The 24,568-nt window shown below is 50.1% G+C and overlaps 2 protein-coding genes and 1 long non-coding RNA gene across 3 annotated transcripts; 1 reads left to right on the forward strand and 2 right to left on the reverse strand.

Moving 5' to 3' along the window:
* Positions 1–3,088: 3,088 nt before the first annotated feature.
* LOC127029000 (uncharacterized) lies at positions 3,089–11,213 on the reverse strand. Its single transcript, XM_050914679.1, has 2 exons — positions 10,774–11,213; positions 3,089–5,705 (listed from the first exon to the last, which is right to left on the reverse strand). The coding sequence occupies exon 2, from the start codon at positions 5,593–5,595 to the stop codon at positions 3,691–3,693; it is 1,905 nt and encodes a 634-aa protein (XP_050770636.1). The 5' UTR covers positions 5,596–5,705; positions 10,774–11,213; the 3' UTR covers positions 3,089–3,690.
* LOC127028999 (uncharacterized) lies at positions 7,588–10,752 on the reverse strand. Its single transcript, XM_050914678.1, has 4 exons — positions 9,083–10,752; positions 8,576–8,715; positions 8,099–8,239; positions 7,588–7,608 (listed from the first exon to the last, which is right to left on the reverse strand). The coding sequence occupies exons 1-4, from the start codon at positions 10,374–10,376 to the stop codon at positions 7,588–7,590; spliced, it is 1,596 nt and encodes a 531-aa protein (XP_050770635.1). The 5' UTR covers positions 10,377–10,752.
* A 3,176-nt stretch (positions 11,214–14,389) lies between the features above and the next one.
* On the forward strand, positions 14,390–21,847 carry LOC127029005 (uncharacterized). Its single transcript, XR_007768109.1, has 3 exons — positions 14,390–14,495; positions 15,508–15,622; positions 21,477–21,847. It is a non-coding gene; the product is annotated as an uncharacterized LOC127029005 (long non-coding RNA).
* The last annotated feature ends 2,721 nt before the right edge of the window (positions 21,848–24,568 follow it).

Below are 24,568 nucleotides of genomic sequence, written 5' to 3' on the forward strand. Positions count from 1 at the left end.
GCAAAACCCGACTTCCTTTTCCCTTCAACTACCCGGGATGACCCATCCACAAAAAGCTTTTCTCCTTCTTCAAGTTCTTCCTCCTCTAAATCTGGTCTAATTTTCGTTTGCTCCTCGATATTACGGAGACAATCATGGCTGATTTTATCACTTGGTTCCCCATATAGAAATTGTGCCGGGTTTTGTAGATTTGTTACCTCCAACTCCAATTTAGGGGAAGAGATCAGAATGCCCTCATATTTTAGGAGTCGGGCGTCTGTTATCCACTTATCAGCCTTTTGTTGTAATATTCCTCGGATGTTGTGAGGAGATAGCACTCTCAATTCTCCCCCGAAAGTAATTTTATGTGTTTCTTCCACTAAAAGGGCCGCGGCTACTATTGCCTGTAGGCAGGTAGGCCATCCCCTACTTACGGGGTCCAGGAGTTTAGATAAAAATCCCACAGGCTTCTTTTTACCTGCCCAATCTTGAGATAATACCCCGAATGCTGTTCCCTCATCAACATTAAGAAACAAGAAAAAAGGTTTCTTCACATCTGGTAGGCTGAGCACTGGGGCATTTACCAGGTCAGCCTTTAAAACCTCTAGCTGCTTGTCGTCACTCTCCGTCCATTTTAGCAACCCATCTTTAGTCAGTTTGGCATAAAGGAATTTTACTTTCTTGCTGTAGTTCTCAATCCATTGTCTACAATATCCAAAGAGGCCTAATAATTGCCTGATTTGCCTTTTAGTTTTCGGGGCTTGTAGTGACAAGATAGCATTTACCCTTTCAGGATCTAATCTTTTAGTTCCTCTAGTTAATCGATGTCCTAAATACTTTACCTCCTCTTCGACAAATTGTAACTTTGATTTTGATACCTTAAGTCCTTGTAAACTCAGGAAATTCAGTAACTTAATACTCTCTTCCCTCACCTTCTCTTCACTTTTTCCAGCTAATAGCAGATCATCTACATACTGGACCATCGTGACCCCTTTTCCCACTTCATATTCCTTCAAAATCTGTTCCAGAGCTTGCCCAAATAAGTTCGGGGACTCAGTGAATCCTTGGGGCAGTACTGTCCATCTTAACTGTTGTTTTCTGTGGGTGTCCGGGTCTTCCCATTCAAATGCGAAATAATCCCGACTGTCCTCATGAAGAGGGCAGGCCCAAAAGGCATCCTTTAGGTCTATTACACTATACCATTGATTATCCGGTCCTAATTGACTTAGGAGAGTATGTGGGTTTGCTACCACCGGAAAGCGAGCTACTGTCCTTTTGTTAATTTCTCGTAGGTCATGTACTAACCTATATTTGCCATCTGATTTCTTAACTGGCAAGACAGGAGTATTAAAGGGGGACATACAAGGTTCTAATAATCCCTTTTCTATTAGTCTTTGAATTTTGGGTTTTAGACCTATCCTCCCTTCTCTGGAGATGGGGTATTGCTTTATTCTAATCGGTATATCCGGATCCTTAATTGTTACCGAAAAGGGCTCAATGTTCAATCTGCCTATGGTTTCCGGAGTATACCAGACTTCAGGATTAATCTTTTGTTCATCTTCCACTCGCAGGGGACATAACTTAATTTTTATTTCTTCATTCTCAATTTCTAAACCAATTCCTAGTTCAGTCATTAAGTCCCGTCCCAACAGGTTATAATCTGCTTCTGGCATGAGTAATAGGGACCCCACCCCAATTTTTGTTTGTGTTTCAAAAATCACATCTTTTATTACGGGTACTCTAAAGGGCTCCCCCTTTGCCCCGATGACTTGTACTGTCGTGGGGGATATTTTGCATCCGTGGGGCAATTTCTGGACAGTGGATCTCTCTGCCCCTGAGTCCGCTAGGAACTCGATTTCTTGCTGCTGGGGACCTATCTTTAGCTTTATCAAGGGCTCTGTTTTCTCCCGGGTCCCCAGCAAACAGAGCCCCTGACACCCCTAGTCTTCCTTGAACATTTTTTCATCCGTAATCCTCTTCCTACAATCCTTCTTAATATGCCCTTTCCCTCCACAATAAAAGCAAATTACAACCCCTCGATCTTTTTCCCGTGGGGGATTCCGGGCTTCCCTTCTCACTCTACGATCCTCTGCTCTTTTTCCAGAAGATGGCGTCCGCTGTCCTTCCCTGACCGCGGCTACCAACATTCTAGCCTGTTTCTTATGGGTCTCCTCCTCTCTCCGAACGTACACTTTCTGAGCCTCTCTCAGTAACTCATCTAAGCCCTTATCTTGCCAATCCTCCATCTTTTCCAACTTCTTTCTAATATCCGTCCAGGATTTGGCCACAAACTGTGTTTTCAACAGAGCTTGCCCCACCGGTGTTCCAGGATCTAATCCTGAATATAATTGAAGATTCTTTCTTAACCTTTCCAGCCACTCCGTGGGAGTCTCGTCTTTCTTTTGGTGTTCACTAAAAGCTTTGTTAATATTCTGTCCCCTGGGGACAGATTCCCTTATCCCTTGGACTATAATAGTCCTTAAATCCTGCATATGGCCCCTGCCTGCTTCGTTTTGGTTATTCCAATTAGGTTTCTGCAGGGGCCACTTGGTGTCTGCTACAGGACCTTGCTGATGCTGTTGGTCCCAAATACGCATCCCCGCTCGCCTAATCATTTCCCTTTCTTCTGCTGTAAAGAGGATAGCCAAAATGGCTTGCAATTCCTCCCATGTATAGATATTAGGTCCCAGGAACTGATCTACTCGTTCCGAGACTCCAAGGGGGTCTTCCAACAAGTTTCCCATTTCCTTCCTAAATTCCCTAACGTCCCCAGAGTTGAGGGGGATGGAAACATACCCCATACCAGGTTGTGCTCCTCCCATTGCAACCTCCCTAAGGGGGTACAGATTACTCCTGTCCTCCCTCATTGTTACGACCCGGACCGGACAGACCAGAGGGCCGTAGAGGTTCTGGGATTCCCCCGGGCTAAATTAAGGTGAAACGACACCAAACGATCACTTTGAACGCTTTATTCGAACAATCCAAACTGCGGAAGGCATAACAGTGGGCAGCGTGGGTTGCAGCAAAACGTTCACAAGAAGAGAGAAAAGAGAGGAATAAGGAAAAAAAAAGAAAAGAAAGAGGGGGGGGAAAGAAAAGAGATAGTCACCACCCTTGGATCCCGCGATGTCGGCGACGAGCGTGGCAATCCTCCGGTGATGGGCGCGCGTGCCGCTCTTTGCAGTTGTGTCTTTTATAATCTAAATCTCCGTCCACAGTCACGCCTCTTGAAGACTTATATGGGTTCATTCTAGACAGTTCTCAACATATATGGTAGTGTTCCAGAGGGTTCTTCACCTACTGAGCATGTGCGGCTTATTGGGGTGGTGGTCTTAGGGACTTTCCAAGGAGCTACAAGCCCCCTCCTCAAATAAGCTTTGTGTGGCCTCTGGCCATATGTGGTGGGTTACCAGGCTGGTTCTGCCAGAACACAGGACTGCATACCCTCCGGCACACCCCCTGTGTCCATGCCAGCCAACTTCTTGCTAATGGCCCTCTTCCTTATGCAGACCTACCTTGGTTGCTACAATGTTTGAGACATTGACAGACATTAACTCTTTCAGTCCCTCACACCACCCCGTGGCTCAAACATTGTCCATACAATCCTCGTCCAGGGTGGCGACTTCACAGACAGCAGAAGGAGGAAACACAAGGTAAGAGTAACAAGAATAGGCAAAACAGGAACCCACAGCCCTAACATTACAACAATATTCAAAAGTCACTTTCCCTGAGGTCTTCCTCGACCGTTGTGATCCGTACATGACGAATGGATGTAATGGAGGATAGCAAGCGAGAGATCATACATCTGCCTATTGCAAGGCCCATTATCAAAAATAAAAATCCACACAGTATCATGAGACCAATGTTTACAAGCCATTTTCCCCAACCTGTAAGTCCCAGTGAGCCTGCAAGAGAGGTGAGCCAAGTTTTCGGATCCCAGCCGTTAAACCGATCCTTGGGCTGCATCGCTTGAAAAAGTTCTCCGGTTTTCTCTGTTACCTCTCTCATCTTCTCTCGCGCTTCTTCTATGGTGGTAGTTGCATTGTGTATGGTGAGACAGCATTCTCCATCGGTGAGATTTAACATTCCACATACACCTTGCTCCTTTAACAATAACATATCTAAAGCTAATCTGTTTTGCAAAGCCATTTTAGACACTTGTTGAACCTGTAAATTTGTTTCCCCGAAAGTATAACGGGTCCAATTGCTTAGGACGTGTACTTGCCAGGTCAGATTTTCTAAAACGAATTGGTGCCTTTTAAGGGTCACATATGGGGTAAATATATTCTCCAACATCAGAGATGTTGTCATGCCCCAGGTGTAATAATCAGGCACCTGAACTCCATGCACTGCCCACTCAGGTCGCGTCTTGGGTCCATCACTTTCCCGGCGCCTTCTGTTATGATGGGGCACTGAGAAATTGAACACTTTAGAAGGGCACATTGTTGGAACGCCGATGGTACAGCGTAAACCTGCCATTTCGTGTACATGCAGGTGTGAGTACATTTTCCCATTCGAACATGCCCAAAAGGTGCCCTGAGGGGATGGATATCTCATAGTGGAGCACGTTAATGGGTCATAGGATTTAGTTACTCCGATTCCTCCTTTCCACACAAGGTTCCACTTGGTTTCGTGGGTAAGTGTGACTCCACATTTTAATGCAGTTTTTCGACTGGTAATGGGCCCTTTACACCTGGGGTCTCTACGTTTAAATCCTGGTACCGGAAAACCCCAGCAAGTACACATATCCCGAATGAAAGTTCGCAATTCTGAGACATACCATGTTTCTATAGGGTCCCATGTTAACGATTTACAATCAATGGTCCGTGAACAGGTCATTAAGGGGGTGTTCTTATAGGGTAGGGGATCTATTTCCCGCACATCAATTATATTGTCTGGATCACGTAAAGCATGCTTAAGGGACCAAGCGTATTCATAGCGAGAACGATTCTGGTGGGCATAGCTACCCCATCTGCGAGGAATTTGAATACACCAACCTGGGGATAGCGGAACATTATATTCATGTTGTAGGGGTTCACCGTGAGGGGGAGGGTCCCACCAACGTACCAGATTACAAGGGATCTCCTCCTCCCGGGGACACCACTTCGAATTCAGTACAGACATGCAAGGGAGTTGCACTTCCTGGGGACATGCTGTCCAACCCTCTCGGGCTGCAAGGGTAGCACTCATAGTTCCTATGCAGAGCTGTTGCTTCCAGCATGTAGCCTTCCACATATCCCTCCAGGTCGTGTTAACTGGAAACTTATAGGCTACCGGAGAGGGTATGTAGTCAGCTTCCCACCCCAGAGAAGGTGCGTAGTCAATTCCCCACAAACATTGTTCCTTCCAGAGAGTATTCTGAATACACTTTTGGTTTAACATTTCTAATTTTGAATTTAACACTCGTGAGAGATTTAACCAAATAACGGCAAATTTGAGACCCTCTGACGCGGACGTAGGGAGGTCCACGCAAAACCCTTGGTCTGTCCGATTCCAGATTCGGACGAAACCAGTAATCAATTCCCATGCCAGGTTGGGTTGGTTATTCAGATTCCCCGTTGATTGAGACAAGATTATACATTCACAAAGTAAGAATATAAACTTTCCCCACACCATCTATTCCCTAATAAAGAACAGCAACGGGCCTAACAGGATCAGGCAAACAATGCAAAGAATGACCCGCTGAACAACTGAAACCCTAAGTCCCACGATGGGCTTCTGTCAACCTGTAATACATATATTAGAAAGACGGGATTATCCATCGGGTGTGAATGCGATGGTCTTTCCCGTGGGCGTCAGTAGCCACCCATGTGTAAAGATTCAGTGGGGTTTTTAGAGTGAGGGGTACTTCCCCTATAGTTGGCAGATCAGCCAAAACTGGCTGTCCCGGATAATGGAGGGGTTTTTCTGGGTCTTCATCTTCCCTTTTTCCCGGCAGTGAAGAGGGGGGTTTCGGACAGAAAGCAGTGAGTTTGGGACATCCGTTCTTTCCCCACCTGTTATTAACCTTTGCCACAGCGTCCGGGAGCCGTGCAGGCCACCCAGCACTGTGCAACTTGAGAGCATGTTTTAATAACCCATTCGTTCTTTCTACTATCCCGTTAGCCTGGGGATAGTAAGGGGTATGAAATGTCCATTGAACTCCTTCATCCTTTGCCCATTCTTGAACCACCCCGGCAGTGAAGTGGCTGCCATTGTCAGATTGGATAGATTTAGGTTTGGGTAGGTAACTGAACCATCGCTTTAACACTTTTACCGTATTTTCCCCGGTAGCTCGTGCCACTGCTTCGGCTTGAACAAGGCCGGAGACGACTTCTACCCCAACCAAAATATACTGTTTTCCCTCTGATTTTTTGAAAGGACCTATGTAATCTACTTGCCAAGTTTCCCAGAGACCCTTTCCGGCCCGTAAGTGGAGAGGGGGTCCTTGCAAGGGATGCCGCTCTAATCGGGTGCGGCACTGACTGCAAGCAGAAGTGATCGTGTTACACAGTTCCCGAGTTACTGGCCAGCCTCTGCTACCAGCCTCCCTGAAAAGATCTTTAACTCCTGAATGACCGCGTCTCACGTGTAACCACTCCAGCAGGCGCTCCCACTCTTTTTCTTCGGCTTCCACTGCCATTGGAGCTAAACGTGTCAGCGAATCTACCTGATTGTTCCAAATATGGGCTGGGTGATCCCCCCTCTGGTGTGCGGCTACCCATCCCACCAAGAAAGTCCCCTGTTTAGCAACCTCTAATATTTCCTCCCACTTTTCCCTCTGCCACACGGGTATGCGATTAACTTCCCATTGATTCTGTTCCCAGAAGGGGAGCCACTCGGTACATCCTTTGAATACAGCATATGAATCTGTGTAAATAAAAGTCGATTCTTTGTTCTCAGCTTCTCTTTTAATCACACTCCACACTGCCACCAACTCCCCCACCTAAGCACTTCCCTCCCCTTCCGTTATAATCCGCTCCCCCGAATCAACATGTAAGGCTACTGCCCGATATTTCCACACCTTTCCCTCCCTTTTTGAGGACGCATCAGTAAACCACACGTTTTTCAAATGAGGTTCAAATGGAGGAGCTGGTTTTATAAGGGAAGGAGGGGTATCCTGGTTGGATTGGCTATCAGGTGGCTCCTGTATTTGGAGTACCTTAAGTGCCCCTTCTTCTACCCTTCGTGCATGACAATAGTGATCTAATTGCGCATACCATTTCCTGACTGTTTCTCGCTGTGCAACCCCCGCCGGGGGTGGGGTCCCAGCCAGCACTGGCTTCAGGACCTTAAAGGGCCCTCTCAAAATAATCGGTTGTTGCTTTGTGATTTTTTCAGCCTCCTGTAGGGCTAGATTAACTACAAAAAGACCCTTCTCCCAAATTGAATATCGTTTTTCAGCATCTTTGAAGCTTCTCGAGTAGAACCCGACAGGGCGAGTTGGTCCTTCAGGTCCACGCTGCCACATGTGTATTGATAGGCCGTGGATGGCAAAGCCCCACTCAATATGGAGTGGATCAGTCGGGTGTATTGGCCCTAAAGCCTGGTATACCCCAGCCTCAAAGATCAATAGTTTTAAGGCTTCCTCATGGACAGGGGTCCACTCCCAAGAGGTCCTTTTCCTCGTCAGGTCATATAAAGGTCGAGCTATAATAGAAAAGTCCGGAATATGTTTTCTCCAGAATACCAGTAGGCCTAAAGCGTGTTGAAGCTCCCTTTTGTTACCAGGCGCTTTCACTTGCTGGAGGGTAGTTAAGGTCTCTGAGGGAATGCACACTGTTCCTCCCCTCCACCAGATGCCTAGAAATTTCACTTCAGGGGACGGGAGTTGTATTTTCCCTGTTGGAATCTGGAGTCCTAAATTTTCCAAATGGGTAATTATGTCTTCCTGAGTCCGTCCTACCACGGAAACATCAGGGCCACCGATTAGCACATCATCAATATACTGATATATTTTGACTCCTTCCCTGGGGGTAATTTGGGCAAGTTCCTGTGCTAAAGCATAATGGGCAATAGTCGGTGAATGACAATAGCCCTGGGGAAGGCGAGTGAATGTGTATTGTACACCTTCCCATGTGAAAGCAAAACGCTCTCTGTCTGAGTCCTGCAGGGGAACCATAAAGAACATATCTTTTACATCAATGGTTGCCAAAATCGGGTGTGCTTGTTCCTGGATGGTTGCGATCAGTTCTGCTATGTTTGGCACCGCGGCGGTTAAGGGGCCTGTATTGGCGTTTAGGTGCCGATAATCGACTGTTAGCCGCCATCTGCCGTCTGGCTTGCGGACAGGCCAAACGGGAGAATTATAGGGGGAATGTACAGGGATAATTATTCCCTTTTTTTTCAGGTCTGAAATCACAGGAGCAATCCCTTCTCTAGCTCCTAGAGGGAGAGGATAGGGTTTAACATTCACAACCTTAGACGGGGGTAATTCCGGCGCGGATTGTAACAGTCGCACCGTGACTGTCGGTAAACCAAACACCCACTCTTTTCCCTTCGAGTCCACCCAAGCACGCCCTCGGAGCAAATCAAGTCCCAAGATATTCGTCGGCAATTTCCCCAATATCATCAAAACCTCTATCGGGGATTCGTCCCCAGGCAACCAGCATTTTACTCGAGCAGTCGGTTGAGGTCTGGAATTTCCAAACACATCAGTAACCCAAATTCGCTTTTTATCCGCCACTATCCCGTAGCGGTTAGCCACGTCCTCCCGGAGAGCCGACATCTGGGCTCCGGTATCTACTAAAAAGGTGACTGGAGTTTTAAAGGGACCCAGGGGAAAGGTAATTAACAAGTCCCCTTTGTCGTTTTCTGTGAGCCTCCTTAAATAGATCCACCGGCCATCCCCCGGCTCACCGACTGGGGACGGCGGAGGGGGTTTCCCGACTCCGGGACGCTCAGATCGATCAATGCAGTCTCCCGGGGGGGGGGGCGGATGGGATTATTGTTTCAGGTTCCCGGGATGGGAGAACAAAATCCTTGGGGTTTGAGGGAGATGGGGATTCCTTTATTTTGTCCCAGCTTTTCACCAAACTTTCCAGATTGGGGGTGGGTAACCCATCCATCACCTCCCTGGGAATCCCCTTTGAGATGCCTTCTGTCCATAAGACATATCTTTTACTATCAGGGGGCCGCGTCGGCTTCGGGGGTGCAGCTTTTATTCGCCCATTGCCTTCCACCCTCCTAAGGTCCGCCTTGGATTTTGTCTCTCCCTGGCCGGTAAATCCCATCCGTCTCCTGTAATTAATCAATTCTTGTGCCACCTCTCCCCATGTCGTCTCCGGGGGGGCTCCCCTTCTCTGGGGTCGAGGCGCCCTCAACCGATCTTGTAGTTGCACCGCATATAATTTCAAAGCATCAGGTAATCCTCTTATAAGGGGATGCAACCTGTCGGGGTCTGCCACATATTGCATGGGAGAGGGCTGTTGCGGAACCAATAACCGGTCATGCATCAACTGGAGGCACGCAGTTTTCTGTACACTTTCTAAAATGTGCCCCGCCGTAGGCGTTTTAATCGAGAAGGGGTCTCCCCTTTCCATGGGATCCAATCCACCCGCCCAGTATGCCACTCTTTGGGTCAGGGACCAGGGTTCTCTATTGTCATTTGTGGTTAGAAAAACTCCCGGACCCCAATATCCTCTCGCCTCGTCCTCACTCAGCAAGATACGGTCACCCCCGGTAAGAGACACTCTCCACACATACTCAGTTTCAGTTTCTCGGGGGCCCCGGGAATATTTCTCCTGAATTTTACCCAAATCAGTGGGAGAATAGGGAATGATACGAGTGGTAACTTGTTGGGGTCCTCCTTGACCACCATCCACAGTCTCAGTTTTAATTAAAGGTCGCATTACAGCTCCCTCCCCGAGGGAAAATATTTCTTTTATACGGTCTAGGTCTTTAAGAGGGTATAACGGTTTTGGATTTTTCCCCTCGTCAGAATCGGCATCCGAATTTTCTACAACAATTGGGGAGCGGATTTCATCTAATCGTTCCCGCAATATTCGCTCCCGCTCCAAAGCTTCCGTCAAAGCGGTGTGTAGCCGTTGGTTAGTCACCCGCTCGGCGGTAAGCTGATCAGAGAGATGTCTTGTCTCATTTCCTAATTGCTCCTGCAGAGCCCCCACCAGATCTTGAAGGGATTTTATTGTCTCCCCTTCCACGTGTTGGGCCATGTGTTTATTCCGTTGTGCTGCCACCAGAGCTGCTCCTAAAACCGCACAAACTACTGCCTTCCCCTTTCCTTGTTTCAGTTTTCGTTCTTTAGCCAAGGTGGAAATTCTGTCGGCTACCGCTTGTGGATCGTGCCAATTATTGTGGGCCCAAGTCATACCAGAGAGAGAAGGTCGGGCGCTATAGCCCTCTAACCTCTCCAGGAGAGGGGTACAATCTACAATCGGTCCTCCCAGGGAGGCCATTATGAGTGTACAATTATAGGGACCAGATCCCGTACTAGTCCTCAGAGGACTGTCTCCCCTGGTGTATGACTCCTCTCAGAGAGGGGCTTTGGTAAAAGCCTAGTCCCAGTGATCGCTTTAGCACCAATGAGGGAATCCTGCCGACTACGCCAAATTTGTTACGACCCGGACCGGACAGACCAGAGGGCCGTAGAGGTTCTGGGATTCCCCCGGGCTAAATTAAGGTGAAACGACACCAAACGATCACTTTGAACGCTTTATTCGAACAATCCAAACTGCGGAAGGCATAACAGTGGGCAGCGTGGGTTGCAGCAAAACGTTCACAAGAAGAGAGAAAAGAGAGGAATAAGGAAAAAAAAAGAAAAGAAAGAGGGGGGGAAAGAAAAGAGATAGTCACCACCCTTGGATCCCGCGATGTCGGCGACGAGCGTGGCAATCCTCCGGTGATGGGCGCGCGTGCCGCTCTTTGCAGTTGTGTCTTTTATAATCTAAATCTCCGTCCACAGTCACGCCTCTTGAAGACTTATATGGGTTCATTCTAGACAGTTCTCAACATATATGGTAGTGTTCCAGAGGGTTCTTCACCTACTGAGCATGTGCGGCTTATTGGGGTGGTGGTCTTAGGGACTTTCCAAGGAGCTACAAGCCCCCTCCTCAAATAAGCTTTGTGTGGCCTCTGGCCATATGTGGTGGGTTACCAGGCTGGTTCTGCCAGAACACAGGACTGCATACCCTCCGGCACACCCCCTGTGTCCATGCCAGCCAACTTCTTGCTAATGGCCCTCTTCCTTATGCAGACCTACCTTGGTTGCTACAATGTTTGAGACATTGACAGACATTAACTCTTTCAGTCCCTCACACTCATCCTAGCCCGACTCCGAGTAACTCGCCGAGTCTCGGGAGAGCTGTCGGGAGAGTTAGAGTCAGGGAGGTTGGGTGCCGTTGGGACAGGTGGAGGTGCAGGCGGGACATAAGGGGGGGATGAGGCAGGAGCCTCATCCTCCTCTCGGGGCTTTCTTTTATTCCCTTGTTTTTCTTCTCGTAAGGGGTATAGGTTGACCCTGGTTTCTGACTCTATCCATAGATGTGCATATTCACTCTCCTCCAGGCTAAAGGGTTCCTTCGAGTTCACATATATGTTTAAAGCTTGGCACACCCAATCTTCAAAAGACCCAAAAACTGGCCAATATAGGTGGTCTCCTCTAATTTGTTTCCCACCCCAAACTTCTATACAATAATGTATCATTTTAACTTTATTTTTACCCTTCCTAGAGGGGTAATCATCCCAATGTTTAATCATCAACCCCAACGGGCTATCTGGCGGTATCTGGGGTAACCTAACGTTAGGCATTACCCCACCCATGGGACCAGAAGACTTGCTCTTCTTCTGTCCCATCTTCCGGAGTGCCCTCACACACACACAATTGTTCCCCCTCCTCGTGGCCCAGTCCCTCGCGGGAAATGGGAAACGCACTACTAAGGGGTCCGCACTCACTTCATCCTTGAGTGGACGTCTCACACAGACGCACTCCGGGATACCCAACCCCAACCGAACGGATCACCGGCCTATACTTACTCACTCCTGAGTCTTCGTTCGGATCTTCGTGCACAAAGTTTACGGGGTTGCCGGCGTTTATTTGCTTTACTGCTGAATTTCGGTTCGTCGGTAGAGGCTTTGGATGGAAGAACCTCAACAGGGGCCGCTTCTTCAGCGGGGCGCCTCCCCCGTAGGGTTTTTCCCGCCAAATTGCTTCCATCCGAGTCACGGCACCAAATTGTTTTAAGTTTGTGGTCCAATAATTGAAATGGAACCAGTCCGATTATTTAAATCAATTTATTTGAGCAAGCAGCAGTAAGCAAAACAGCGCTGGGCAGCCGGGGAGTTTCCACTCTACCAACGGCGCGCGCAAAATGGAGAAGGGTTCCCTTACTTATACAGTCTCTAGTCCCTGCTTCTGTGTTGGCTGGTATCGTTTGCGTTGTGTGTGCGCCTGCGCCGGCAGTTGCTAGGTGGTCGTAATCTGCCTCCTGGGGGTTGCTGGGATGAAGGCTGAAGTCTTCCTCAGCTGCCTTCTAGGTGACTTAGGTCCCGCTCATGTTCTTGTGAAATCGCCTTTTCTTTTATCCGTTACTCAGTTGTTTCTTCTACCGAATATTTGGCTGTCCCTACCCCCACATGGCTTTAGATAACTAAGGAATGTTTCAATACTTGCAAGCGGACCCCCACATGTCTTTGGATAACTAAGGAATGTTTCAACACTTGCAAGCGATTTTCCCACAATGTTTGTGGGTATACATCAGTGAAAAAAAAAAACTTTCCACATGTCTTATACAAGCAAGATTTGATTAACAAACTCAGGGTTTTACTTATCACAGTCCCTACCCCCACATGTCTTTAGATAACTAAGGAATGTTTCAATACTTGCAAGCGGACCCCCACATGTCTTTGGATAACTAAGGAATGTTTCAACACTTGCAAGCGATTTTCCCACAATGTTTGTGGGTATACATCAGCGAAAAAAAAAAAACCAACAACAAAAAAACTTTCCACATGTCTTATACAAGCAAGATTTGATTAACAAACTCAGGGTTTTACTTATCACAGAGTCAACATGAACGTTGTTGATACTGATGTGGGAGAGCGTCACAGGGCTTGGCTGAATCCCCTCTCTCTGCAGCGCAGCGAAGGCAATGCTGTCCTCTCTGTGGCTGGCCAGTCAACAGCGAAGAGGTCTTTGTGGACACGGTGCCCTCTGCAATGCCCACACCACGTGTTTTGACCAGCTCATGTGCCCGTCTTGTTGCTGTGAACAGGCTCCTCTCGGGCGGGGGGGGGAAGCCATGGGGGAACCAAAAGCAGTGTCGCCTGGGCCTCACCACTCCTGTGCCGAGCTGTGTGCGGCCTCAGGCCTCAGGCCTCCCTGCAGCTGGAGCCGGGCTGTGTCAGGGCAGAGCCACCTCAGCGAGCCCTCCCCAGGAGGGGCCAGAGCAGGTCTGTAGTGTGGGGCTGGGGCTTGCCCCAGGCTTGGCTTCAGGTGGGGTTTGGCCAGGGCCAGGGCTGAGGTGAGGGGCTGTCGGGGCTGGGTGGGGCTGCGCAGGGATTCCCTGCACTGCGCTTGCCTTCCCTGCCCGTCCCGTCCCTGCCCGTCCCTGCCTTGCCCTGTGAGGCTTTGCCCCCGGGGCCGGTCCCTGTGTTGTCCCAAAAATCAGGATTCTTTCACCCGGTGTGCAAAAAAGCCGATTAACACACAGAGTCGAGATATTTGTTTATTTCATGTCTGCGCAGAGATGGGTGCTAGGCGGTAACTCCACAAAGCTAGCACACCTGGTTAACACAGGGTAAAGCATTTTATACCTTTCGAGCAACAGTTATCAGTATTTTCACAGTTTCGCTTAGTTACTCTCGTTCCTCTTGGTTCTCGCAAGTCTCATCTCCACTTAAAGTCGCAGCGTCCTGCTTTTTTACTGCGCATGTTCTGTGAGGAAGGGGCTTCTGTTGGTAGGGGGCTCTCCCTGCCTGAGGGCGGGTTTTCTAGGATGTTAATTAGGATAGTTCACTCAAAGTTCAAGTAGCTCTTTGATTGCCCCTGTGCTTATCTTGGTATTTCTTTACCCACTGACTTATGGTGTCATCGTATTTCTCTTCTCAAGGTCACGCCTCGTTAACTAAGTAGCATCCTTTGTTTTTGTTTCTCGCATATCTCCAACACCTGGGGCAGGCTCTGCCTTGGTCGCCGCTTTCTCTCCCCTCTCCCTGCTCCTACCGGAGCTGCAGATGGGCGCTGCCTGGTGGGAAGCCCAGCCGGGCTGCTCTCGCCTCTGGCCGGGGCTGCTGCCGCCCCCCTTCCCCCGGGGCTCCCTCCCCCCCTCCCTCCCTCTCCCTCCCCTCCCCTCCCCTCCCCTCCCCTGCCCTCCCCTCTCCCCGGTGGCGGGCGCACGCGCGGCTTCGGGAAGCTTCGGGCGGTAACGGCCGGCGCGAGAGGAGGGGGGGCGTTGAAGGCAACGGCCGCCGCCGCGGGGCGCTGCGTGTGGAGCTGCCGGCGGGCCGGAGCGGCGCAGCCCTGAGGAGGAGGGCGTTTTCGGGGAGGACGGCCAGGGGAGCGGAGACATTGCCCCGAGGTATTGGCGAGGGGAGAAAGCCGCTTTCCTCCGGGAAGCAGGTGGCGGGCAGCCTGCCTAGAGGTCCGGAGCCGGTGCCCGGCCCTGCCGTGAGGAGCCGGTGCTGCAGCAGGCACCGAGTGTGCTCCAGGCTGTGGAACATGGGTGTCACACTGCGTGTTTGAAGCCGGAGGTCCCAGCAGTTCAGAGGCTGAGCACTGGAGTCGGAGGCTGGGGACCTCAGGTGCTGCCTCTTTCCACCTCAACAGAGATCATTAACACAGCCCCCCCCCCATCGCCCCCCCCCCATCCCCCCCCCCCCCCCCCATCCCCCGCCTTGGCATTGGGAAGCTAATAGAGTTGGTTATGGTTGTAGTATTGCCACAAGGGGCAGGTAAGAAGGTTCATAAATGCAAGCACGCTCAAAACCTTTCCTTCAGACAGAATTATTTGCGTGGAACAAACGAAGCCTGGCCCAGGCACTGAGCTACAGCTGGGGGGGTGGGGGGGCAGAAAGCGGCCAAGGGCTTTGTGCTCGGGGAGCTCCAGTCATCCTGCGCTGGACGTGGGGAGAAGGGTCCTGGCTTGGGAAATACGTACGTCTACATATCTATGTATGGGAAATATGAAGTCCGGTCAGGTACATCACCCCTGAGCCAAGCAGGAGCTGCCTGAGCAGGCTTCATGCTGGCGCTGCCCAGCTTTGCGGTGCTTGACTGAAAAGGTGGAGTGCTCTTTTCAGAGCAGTGTTGCAAATGTGCCTTTGCTGGTGGTGTGAGTGCCTGTTGCTCTTCCATCCCTGCTGCTCACGAGGGGAGGAGGGGACTTGCTTTCAGAGAGGCCCCCTGCCCTCATGCTTGTGAAAGTCTTGTCGAGTCTAGTCTAAAGTGCGCTGGCTTGCACATTGCTTTCCCTGCTGAGTACCCACTTGCAGAATTGGCTGCATTCTGGTGTTTGGCAGCCCCAAAATGAGTCTCTCTGCTTTTATTGTTCTTCTGTGTCGCAGTGTAGTAATGCTGCTTGTCTCTTGCAGCATCTTCTGACAAGCTTGAAACTAAGTTGAGGAGACTAGAGCGGACTGGTGACCAAGTCGGCTTCTCTGCGATCCACAGCGGGGACCCGTTCTTAGATGACTTTCAGGCTTGATGGTAAGAGACTCAAGTTGCAAAGAAAGAGTGTTCTGGAGGTGAAAAGTTGAACGGAAGCAAAACGTGGTAGAAACGAGTACCTCGCTTAGTTGGCACCTAGTCCAGATTTCACAAGCTAGTGTAGCAGTAGCTTGTGTTCACGCTTAGTGATGGTGCAGGATGCTTTGACCTGACTGAAAGCCAAGTGTAGCCTGTGCTCCCTTCTCCTAGCTTTTCCTATATAGGCATCCTCCAAGTACCGGTACCTTCACCTTCTGTCTGTCTGTCTGTCTGACAGGTCTCTGCACCCAGCCGCATGAAATGGGGCCATTTAGCAGCAGCACCTCGGATTATTGTAGAATAGCCTTTGCTTTGAAATGCATTACTTCTTGCTAGGAAGTGGGAAACGGCCAAGGCCAAAATACCTTCCACTTGACGCATTTTATAAAAATTCATCTTTGTTCTTAGATCAGCCTCTTCTGTCCGAGGCTTACTGCATTCCTGAAGGGCAGTCTCCTTGGTTCCTTCCTCTCTGCCTTCCCAAGGTGAATTCACTTGGTAGGGGGGAGGGATTCCCCTTTCTGCTTGGTACATACAGTGTCCTGTCTGGTGCTTGTGGTAGCATCTTGCATTTGGGAACAGCAAGCGAGGAACATTTGTTCCCTGTGGGGAGGCCAGTAGCAAGGTTTGCAGTTGTTGTGGACCCTCGCAGAGCAATATCGCACCCGAGTCATCCTGAGATAGCTGTCCCGGGTAAACATGCTTTCCCTTTGCTGTAGGTGGCGCTCTGTGCTTGAAGCGTAGTCCTACTCGCCGTTATATTTAAATGGGCATGTTTTTGTGAATGCTGTTTCTATCAAAGCACTGATACTTTATAAGTCTGTAAACATTGATATCTGTATGTAGATTTCTATAAAATATATGCAAAGACTTTTCTATTTAGCCCGGAAGGGGGATGTCTCTGTATCAGATACTGCGCAAGAGTCTGACCAGTTCATTGAGTTCCTGGGTGCCCTCCACAACAGAATGAAAGCCAGTTTAGCTGAATGTGATTCCTTTTTCCTCCTGGGGGAGAGAAAGGGAGGGGGAGGAACTTGAGCTGAACATGGCCAGCTTTCCCCAGGAGGAGCTGTCCTGTGTCTTCTCACGTGCCTGCCAGCCCTGTGCTTTCTAGAACTGTTTTACTTGCCCCTAACTGGCCTCAGATGGCTTCGGATGGGAAGACCTAGCCTTTAAACTTAGCCTTCCTTTCTGTTACCTGTCTGAAATGGCTTTAGTGTGCCCCAGGCTTGGCATGCTTGAGCTCTGTAGAAGTGATGGAAGGTAAGGGTTGCTGTCTCCAGCAGCTCCCCTGATGGCCTAGGAGCAAGTGTAGTGCTCTGCAAGCACTTTTGTAGAGCTCTTAACATAAGCAGTGGCCAGTGATGAACTGGGAGAATACTGGAGTGAAAGGAGAAATCTCTGGGGATTCGCAGAATGGGGTAGGGCAGGCGAGTCCTCCCGATGCCATCGGGTCGGATTTCCTGCTCAGAGCAGGTCCAGTCAGATCATGTTGCTCCAGGCTGTGTCCAGTCACGTTTGGGGTATCTCCAAGGATGGAGATTCAGCATCATCCCTAGGCAACTTGTTCCAGTGCTTGGTCGCCCTCGTGGTGAGCAAGTTTCTTTGTCTTGAGTCAGAATCTGCAACTTGTCTGTTGCCCCTTGTCTGTCCAGTGTGCCCCTCAAGAAGAGTCTGGCTTTGTTTCCTCCAGTGAGGGAGAGAAGTAGGAGTGAGAAGTGAGGCAAACAGCCCCCCAAAACACAGACCCACCCCCCCACACCCACCCCCCTGCCCGCGTACCCCCACCCCATGTAGCATCTTCTCTAGCTTTTCCCCTGTCCTTTGCCAGTAGGTTCCCTTCCTGTTGAACAGTGGCTTGCATGTCCCTTAGCCTTCCTTCTGCTTCCGGTAGCCTTCCAGAAGCCCTTCTTGTTGTCCTTCATCTCTTCCTAGTTTGCCTCCAGCTACGCTGTGGCTTTCCAAAATCCGTCCCTGCGTGCTTGCGCAATGTGTCTCTGTTCCTCCCGGGTATCCCATCTCTGCCTGCGCCTTGGGTGTTCTTCCTTTTTTGCATTTGACCTGGGTCAGGAGTTTCCTGTCCATCAGTGCTGGCCTTCTGCTACTTGGGATCAACTCTGTGTTTTGGCACGGACCCTTCTGGTGTCTGGGGAGGTGGAGGCTGTTGTCCTTGAAGTTCAAGCAGTTGCCCCGGGCCCCTTTGCCCTCCCGGCCAGTCTCCCGTTGGCTCCTGCCTAGAAGCTCTTCAGGAAGCGGCAGTCTGCTCTGCTGAAGTCCAGCATTGTGATTGTGCTGTTTTGCTCACTTCCCTCAGGTTTTTAAATTCTACAGCTGAATGGTGGCTGCAGCCAAGCGTGCCCTTGACCTTTGCATCCTTGGTCAGTTTTTTCCTTGTCTGTGGACAAGGAGTCCAGCGGAGGGTAGAGACTGGTGCCCCGTCATTCTGCTTTCCCACGTGGGGTGTGAGACGACGTTGCTCCAAGGCTGCTGTCCCCTGGACACCTCCTCGCTGCTCCCTGCCCGCTGCCTGCAGAGTCTGAGAAGCCCGTGCTGGTGTATGTGGTTGCAGGCCTTCCTCGTTGGATTAGCCAACCTGCTAGCAGAGACTCTCTTGCCCGCTCAGTCAAGGAGGCCCTGTCCCTGGGCCAGCAGTCCTTGTTCCTTGTGTTCCTCAGGGAAGGGTCCTGTGGTCATAGCAGCCAAAGCCCTGACTGTGCCACCAGCCCGATGGTGCTAAACAGCAGGATGTGTTCGCTCCTATTTGAGCCTTCCTGAGGAGAATACTGCCAGGGCCCCGGGCTCTTCCCCCTGGGTGGTGCTTGATGTGATGGGGAGGAGGGCCTGATGAGCCTCATCAGCCTCCCTGGAGCATCGTGGACGTGAGCAGGCAGCGAGCTGCAAGCCACTGGAGACTTCAGGTGAGGTTGGCAAAAGGGTGCCTCTAGCTAGCTGCAAGAGGGGGGCTCTGATAACTGCCAGCCTCCTGGCAGCCTTGCCTCGCCTCACCCTTCTGCCTGTGCTCTACAAAGAGGACCTTGCCTGTGTACAGGCAGGAGCACCCCACCTTCCCTGCTTTCGGGGTCTGTTGTACAGATGAGCAGTGTATGTTCTAAGCCTATATTCCACATACAGGCAGAAGAGCCCCGTCCTTACTACCCGTGTGCACCAAGTCTTTGCTCTGCAAAGAGAAAATCCTCACCTCCCCAGTTTGTGTGCTTCTATCGGCAGAGTGTGCCTGATGTACAGAGAGACCCCCCGCTTCAGCCCCCAGCCTCCCCAGATTTCACATGGGGGTGGGTGGAAAAGCCCTGCCTCACCTGGCCCGTCTCTGCTCTGTAACCAGCCTACATTCTGCGTCCTGACAGGAAGGTGGTGTGCGGTGCTCTCCATATCTGTTCTCCATACAGCCATTTTATAGTCTGTATGGTGACAGAAAGGTGTTGCCCCACCTCACCCTTCTGTTGTTTTCTGTTCTCTGTACAGCCAGTGTACCCCGTATAAGCAGACCAAAAAGCCTGCCTTGGTGCTATCTTGGTGCTATGACTCGATGGAAGAGACCTGCTTTGCCTGCATACAGTCTATCTACAGATGAAATATAGTCTATATCCAGAGACAAAAGCCTCACTGTCTCTTTTCTGATAGGCAGAGTATATCCTGGTATACGCTACATACTGAGAAAGCAAGCCTGGCTTTGCCTGTCTGTGTGTAGTCTTGAGGAAGACAGTATGTAGTCTGTATAGGGACAGAAAAGCTTCCCCTTGGTGTTGGCGTGTTGTGTGTACGCAGATGGTAGATCCTAGCTGTAGAGGTAGGTGAGGCACTGCTTTTCTATGGATGTGTTTTATATTTAGCCCGTATATTCTCTGTGCAGACAGAAAAGCCTCTTGTCACCTTGCCTGCCTTTATTCCGCGTATGCATAGGCTGTATTCTAAAGAAAAGACTGAAAAGCCTTCCTCTCCTATTGCATATATTCTACAGAGGTAAACCAAATCCTCTCTTCAGCCCTGTGTGTATTTGGTAGCTAGGATCTCTTGCGTGTACAGACAGAAAAGCATGACTGGTCTTCTCTAGTCTTCTATGGGAAGAGGCTATCTTCTCTAAGCAGAGAAGACCTGCCTCATCTCTTTGTATCTACTCTACATACAGATAGTACATATTCTCTATAATGGCAATACGTGAGCTCTGTACAGACAGAAAAACCATGCCTTGCCTCTCTTTCTGTGTAAGCCTGCGTGTAAAGTATGTGTATCCATGTGCATGTGTTCCAAGTCAGGACAGCATACGCACCACACCCAGAGAGAAATGCCCTTTCTCCCTTGGCCTTGACAATGACTGTGTTCCACGTAGAGACGGTACCTATTCAACATAAAGACATCGACATTCATATTCAGCATAAAGACGTAAAGCGTAACTTCCCCTCACCTGTCTGTCCGTTTTGTGTAGTACATGTGCAATTGACAAATTGTATGTCTATTCTGTATGTGCTATGTATGTGTTCTGTGTAGCGAGTGCATCTACGGAGAGAAAACGGTGGTTGTGCATCCTGTGCCCGTATACTTTTTTATGCGTAGATAATGTATCTTCTGACTACAGAGAGAAAAAAACCCTCAGCGAGATGAGATCAGCTGAGGCTTCTCTTCCTGGCGATAGATTCTATAGCGTCTGTGGATGTTCTGTATAGACGGTGCGTGGGGGTGTGTGTATCTATATTCTCGAAAGACATATCTTGACATGTATCTCTATATGTCTATCCGTATCTATTCTGCTTATACTTGCTGCATGTTTTCTGTATATATTATATGCCTAGAAAGATATCTAGATGGTGTCCTAGCTGTCTATATTTTATATCCGGACAGAAATTGCCTCCTCGGGCAATGCAGGACTTGTTCTGTCGGTAGAATATACACAACGTACAGATAATATAAATGAAATGAAGAAAGCTTCAGCTAAGCAAGGTGAGGCTTTTTTGTTTCCATGTAAAGTACATACTCTCTTGTTGATGCCCTGTTCACAGCTGCAGAAACCTCAGCCAGACTCTTTGGAGTGTAGACAGTAAACGTACTGTCGAGTTCTATTCAACATACAGATGGAAAGCGGGGACATAGTCGAAACCCTTTTGTCTGTCCTCCACGTCTCTGCTGTGTGTCTTCTAGCTTCAGCCTGGGGAGCTCAGCTGAGTCTTCTGTGCTGCCACAGATGTGGACTTTGTGCTGCTTTTGTATCTCTTGGGTAGCGGGTGAACAGCGAGGGCGAGGTGAGAGTGAGCAGAGGAGCAGAGGAGTGGCTCCCGGGTGAAACGGGAGCTCTCCAGGTGGTCATTTGAAGGGACTGAGGGGAATGTTTTGGGGGCCACCTTGTATCTCAGCCAGAAAGGGCCTTCTGTGAGTTGCAGGTTTCTTCAATGGCAGAGAAATGGGTTGTGCCCCTGCGCAGGTGCCACCTGTGAAGGATGAAAGCTCTCCAGGAAGCATTAAGAGGAGTTGACTGCAGAGCTGACTAATCCCTGTGCAATAAATAGCAGGGGTCTGGGAAGAGGTGGAGCATTTGTGTCCCCATGAGGTGTACTCTGGCTACACGCAGGCAGCATTTCTGTTGTGGGAATGTGCAGCGTGGTTGTTTGGCACAGGAAGACGAGGGAGAAATGAGGGATTTCCCAGGAAGCCCTAGGAGATGATGAAATGGGATGCATTCAAGGACTTTCACAGGACTTGCTAGGAATGAGTGTCTCTAGGAGATTGACGGGAATGTTGTACGGTTGTTGGCTAGGAATTTGCGAACGGCAATAAAACTAACTATTCCGCTGCTGTTTTCTAGGATTGCCCACAATCTAGGATTGCCCATGTTTTGAAGCGTGTGAGGAGCGCATCACCGTACGGCCTTGGAGGAGTGCTTCGCTGCCTGGTTCTTTTGGAGCACTTCATCGTTTGGCTTTTCCAGAGTGTTTCATTGTGTGGCTTTTCTTTGGAGTGCCAAAATGCCCGGTGTAGCGAACTGGGAGTGTAGCGGAGTGCATCACCGCGTCGCCCTGGAGGAGTGCATCAGCATTTGGTATTTTGGGAGCTGTTTGCTGTTTGTTTGTTTTTTGGGAGCTCTCCATCCCAGCCCTTTTTTGGAGCCTTCTGGGCCTCGGTTGTTTGGAACTCTCTACCCCAGGATTTTTGGGAGCACTCCAGCCTGGAGATTTTTTAGATCTCTCCACCGTGGTTTTTTTTTCGGAGCACTTCACTGTTTGGATATTTTGGAGCTCTCCAGCGCGGGGTTTTTTGGGAGCTCTCCACCGTGGGGCTTTTTGGGAGCTCTCCACCCCGGGGCTCTTTGGAGCACTTCACCATTTTGATTTTGAGAGCCCTTTCAGGTTTGGTTTTTTTTGTCTGGAATTCTACAACATCTGGCGTTTTTGGAGTGCTTCACTGCACCGCCCTGCTGGAGTGCTTCACCGCCACCCGGCCGGAGTGCTTCACCGCGTGGCCCTGGAGGAGTGCATCAGCATTTAGCTTTGTGGGAGCCGTTCACCATTTGGTTTTTTGGAGCTCTCGACCGCGGGGCTTTTTTGGAGCCTTCCATCGCCTGGGTTTTTTGGAGCACTGTACCCTGGAGCTGTTTGGGAGCGCTCCACGCCTATGCTTTTTCGGACCTCTCCACCCTGGGGCTTTTTCAAAGCGTTTGACCAGTTGGGTATTTTGAGAGCTTCACCCCGGTGCTTTTTTGGAGGTCTCCAGCCCAGAGATTTTTAGGGCTGCTTCCCCCTGGGGGGTTTTGTCAGCTCTCCACCTGGGTGCTTTTTTGGAGGTCTGCAGCCTGGGGCTTTTTGGAGAGCTTCACCATATTATTTTTTTGAGGGAGACCTTGGAGGCCTTGCGGCCTTGGAGGACTGCATGACTGCATGTCCCTTGAGGAGCGGATCAGCATCTGGCTTTTTGGGAGCCGTCACTGTTTGTTTTTTTGGGAGCTCTTCACCCCAGGGCATTTTTGGAGCATTCTCTCAAGTGAGCTTTTGGGGAGGTGTCTACCCTCGGGCTTTTGGGGGGCTGTCCACCCCGGGGCTTTTTGGGAGCTCTCCACCCAAGGGCTTTTTGGAGCGCTTCACCATTTTGATTTTTGAGAGCCCTCTAAGATTTGATTTTCTTATCTGGAATTCTACAATGCCTGGCACTTTTGGAGTGCTTAACCGCCTGGCCCCGGAGGAGTTCTTCACCATCCTACTCCAGAGGAGTCCTTCATCGCGCCGCCCTGGAGGAGTGCATCAACTACCCACCTTGGAGGAGTGCATCACCTGGCAGAGCTCACGGATTACATCAGGGTTTGTTTTTTTGGGAGCTGTTCACCACTTTTTCTTTTTCGTACCTCTCCACCTGAGAGCTTTTTGAGAGCTCTCCACCTTAGGGCTTTTTGAAGCACTTCATCTTTTTTTTTTTTTTTTTTTTTTTTTAGGAGCCCTGCAGGATTGTTTTTCCCTGGAATTCTACCACAGCTGGAATGTTTGGATTGTTCACTGCGCGTCCTCGGAGGAATGCTTCCTCACGCTGCCCAGGAGGAGTGCGTCACTGCGCGAGCTTGGAGGTGTGCTCCACCGCACAGCCTTGGAGGAGTCCTTCTCCGCTCAGCCTTTGAGGAGTGCATCAACTACCCACCTTGGAGGAGTGCATCACCTGGCAGAGCTCGTGGAGTACATCAGGGTTTGTTTTTTTGGAGCTGTTCACACTTTTTTTTTTTTGTACCTCTCCGCATGGGTTTTTTTGGGAGCAGTCCCCTGTGGACACTTTTGGAGCTCTCCACAGTGGTGCTTTTTGGAAGCTCTCCACCCTGTGGCTTTTTAAGGGCTCTCCACCTTAGGGCTTTTTGAAGCGCTTCACCATTTTTCTTTTTGGCGAGCGCTGAGAGGATCGATTTCTTTCTGGAAGTCTACAACACCTGGATTTTTTGGATTACTTCAGCGCGGTGCCCCGAGGAGTGCTTCACCACGTTGCCCCGGAGGAGTGCTTCAGCGCACAGCCTTGGAGGAGTCCTTCTCCGCTCAGCCTTTGAGGAGTGCATCAACTACCCACCTTGGAGGAGTGCATCACCTGGCAGAGCTCGTGGAGTACATCAGGGTTTTTTTTTTTGGGAGTGTTCACACTTTTTTTTTTTTGTACCTCTCCAGCATGGGTTTTTTGGGAGCAGTCCCCTGGGACACTTTTGGAGCTCTCCACAGTGGTGCTTTCTGGAAGCTCTCCACCCTGTGGCTTTTTAAGAGCTCTCCACCTTCGGGCTTTTTGAGAGCTCTCCCATTTTCCTTTTTTGGAGCCCTTGCGGGATTGTTTTTTTCCTGGAATTCTACCGCCGCTGGAATGTTTGGATTACTCACTGCGCGTCCTGGAGGAGTGCTTCCTTACGCTGCCCCGGAGGAGTGCTTCAGCGCACAGCCTTGGAGGAGTCCTTCTCCGCTCAGCCTTTGAGGAGTGCATCAACTACCCACCTTGGAGGAGTGCATCACCTGGCAGAGCTCGCGGATTACATCAGGGTTTGTTTTTTTGGGAGCTGTTCACCACTTTTTTTTTTTTTTGTACCTCTCCGCATGGGTTTTTTGGGAGCAGTCCCCTGTGGGACACTTTTGGAGCTCTCCACAGTGGTGCTTTTTGGAAGCTCTCCGCCCTGGGCTTTTTAAGGCTCTCCACCTTAGGGCTTTTTGAAGCGCTTCACCATTTTTCTTTTTGGAGCGCTGAGAGGATCGATTTCTTTCTGGAAGTCTACACCACTGGATTTTTTGGATTACTTCAGCGCGGTGCCCCGAGGAGTGCTTCACCACGTTGCCCCGGAGGAGTGCTTCAGCGCACAGCCTTGGAGGAGTCCTTCTCCGCTCAGCCTTTGAGGAGTGCATCAACTACCCACCTTGGAGGAGTGCATCACCTGGCAGAGCTCGCGGATTA

The sequence above is a fragment of the Gymnogyps californianus genome, unplaced genomic scaffold (assembly GCF_018139145.2).
Source record: "Gymnogyps californianus isolate 813 unplaced genomic scaffold, ASM1813914v2 HiC_scaffold_59, whole genome shotgun sequence".
NCBI classification, from domain to species: Eukaryota; Metazoa; Chordata; class Aves; order Accipitriformes; family Cathartidae; genus Gymnogyps; species Gymnogyps californianus.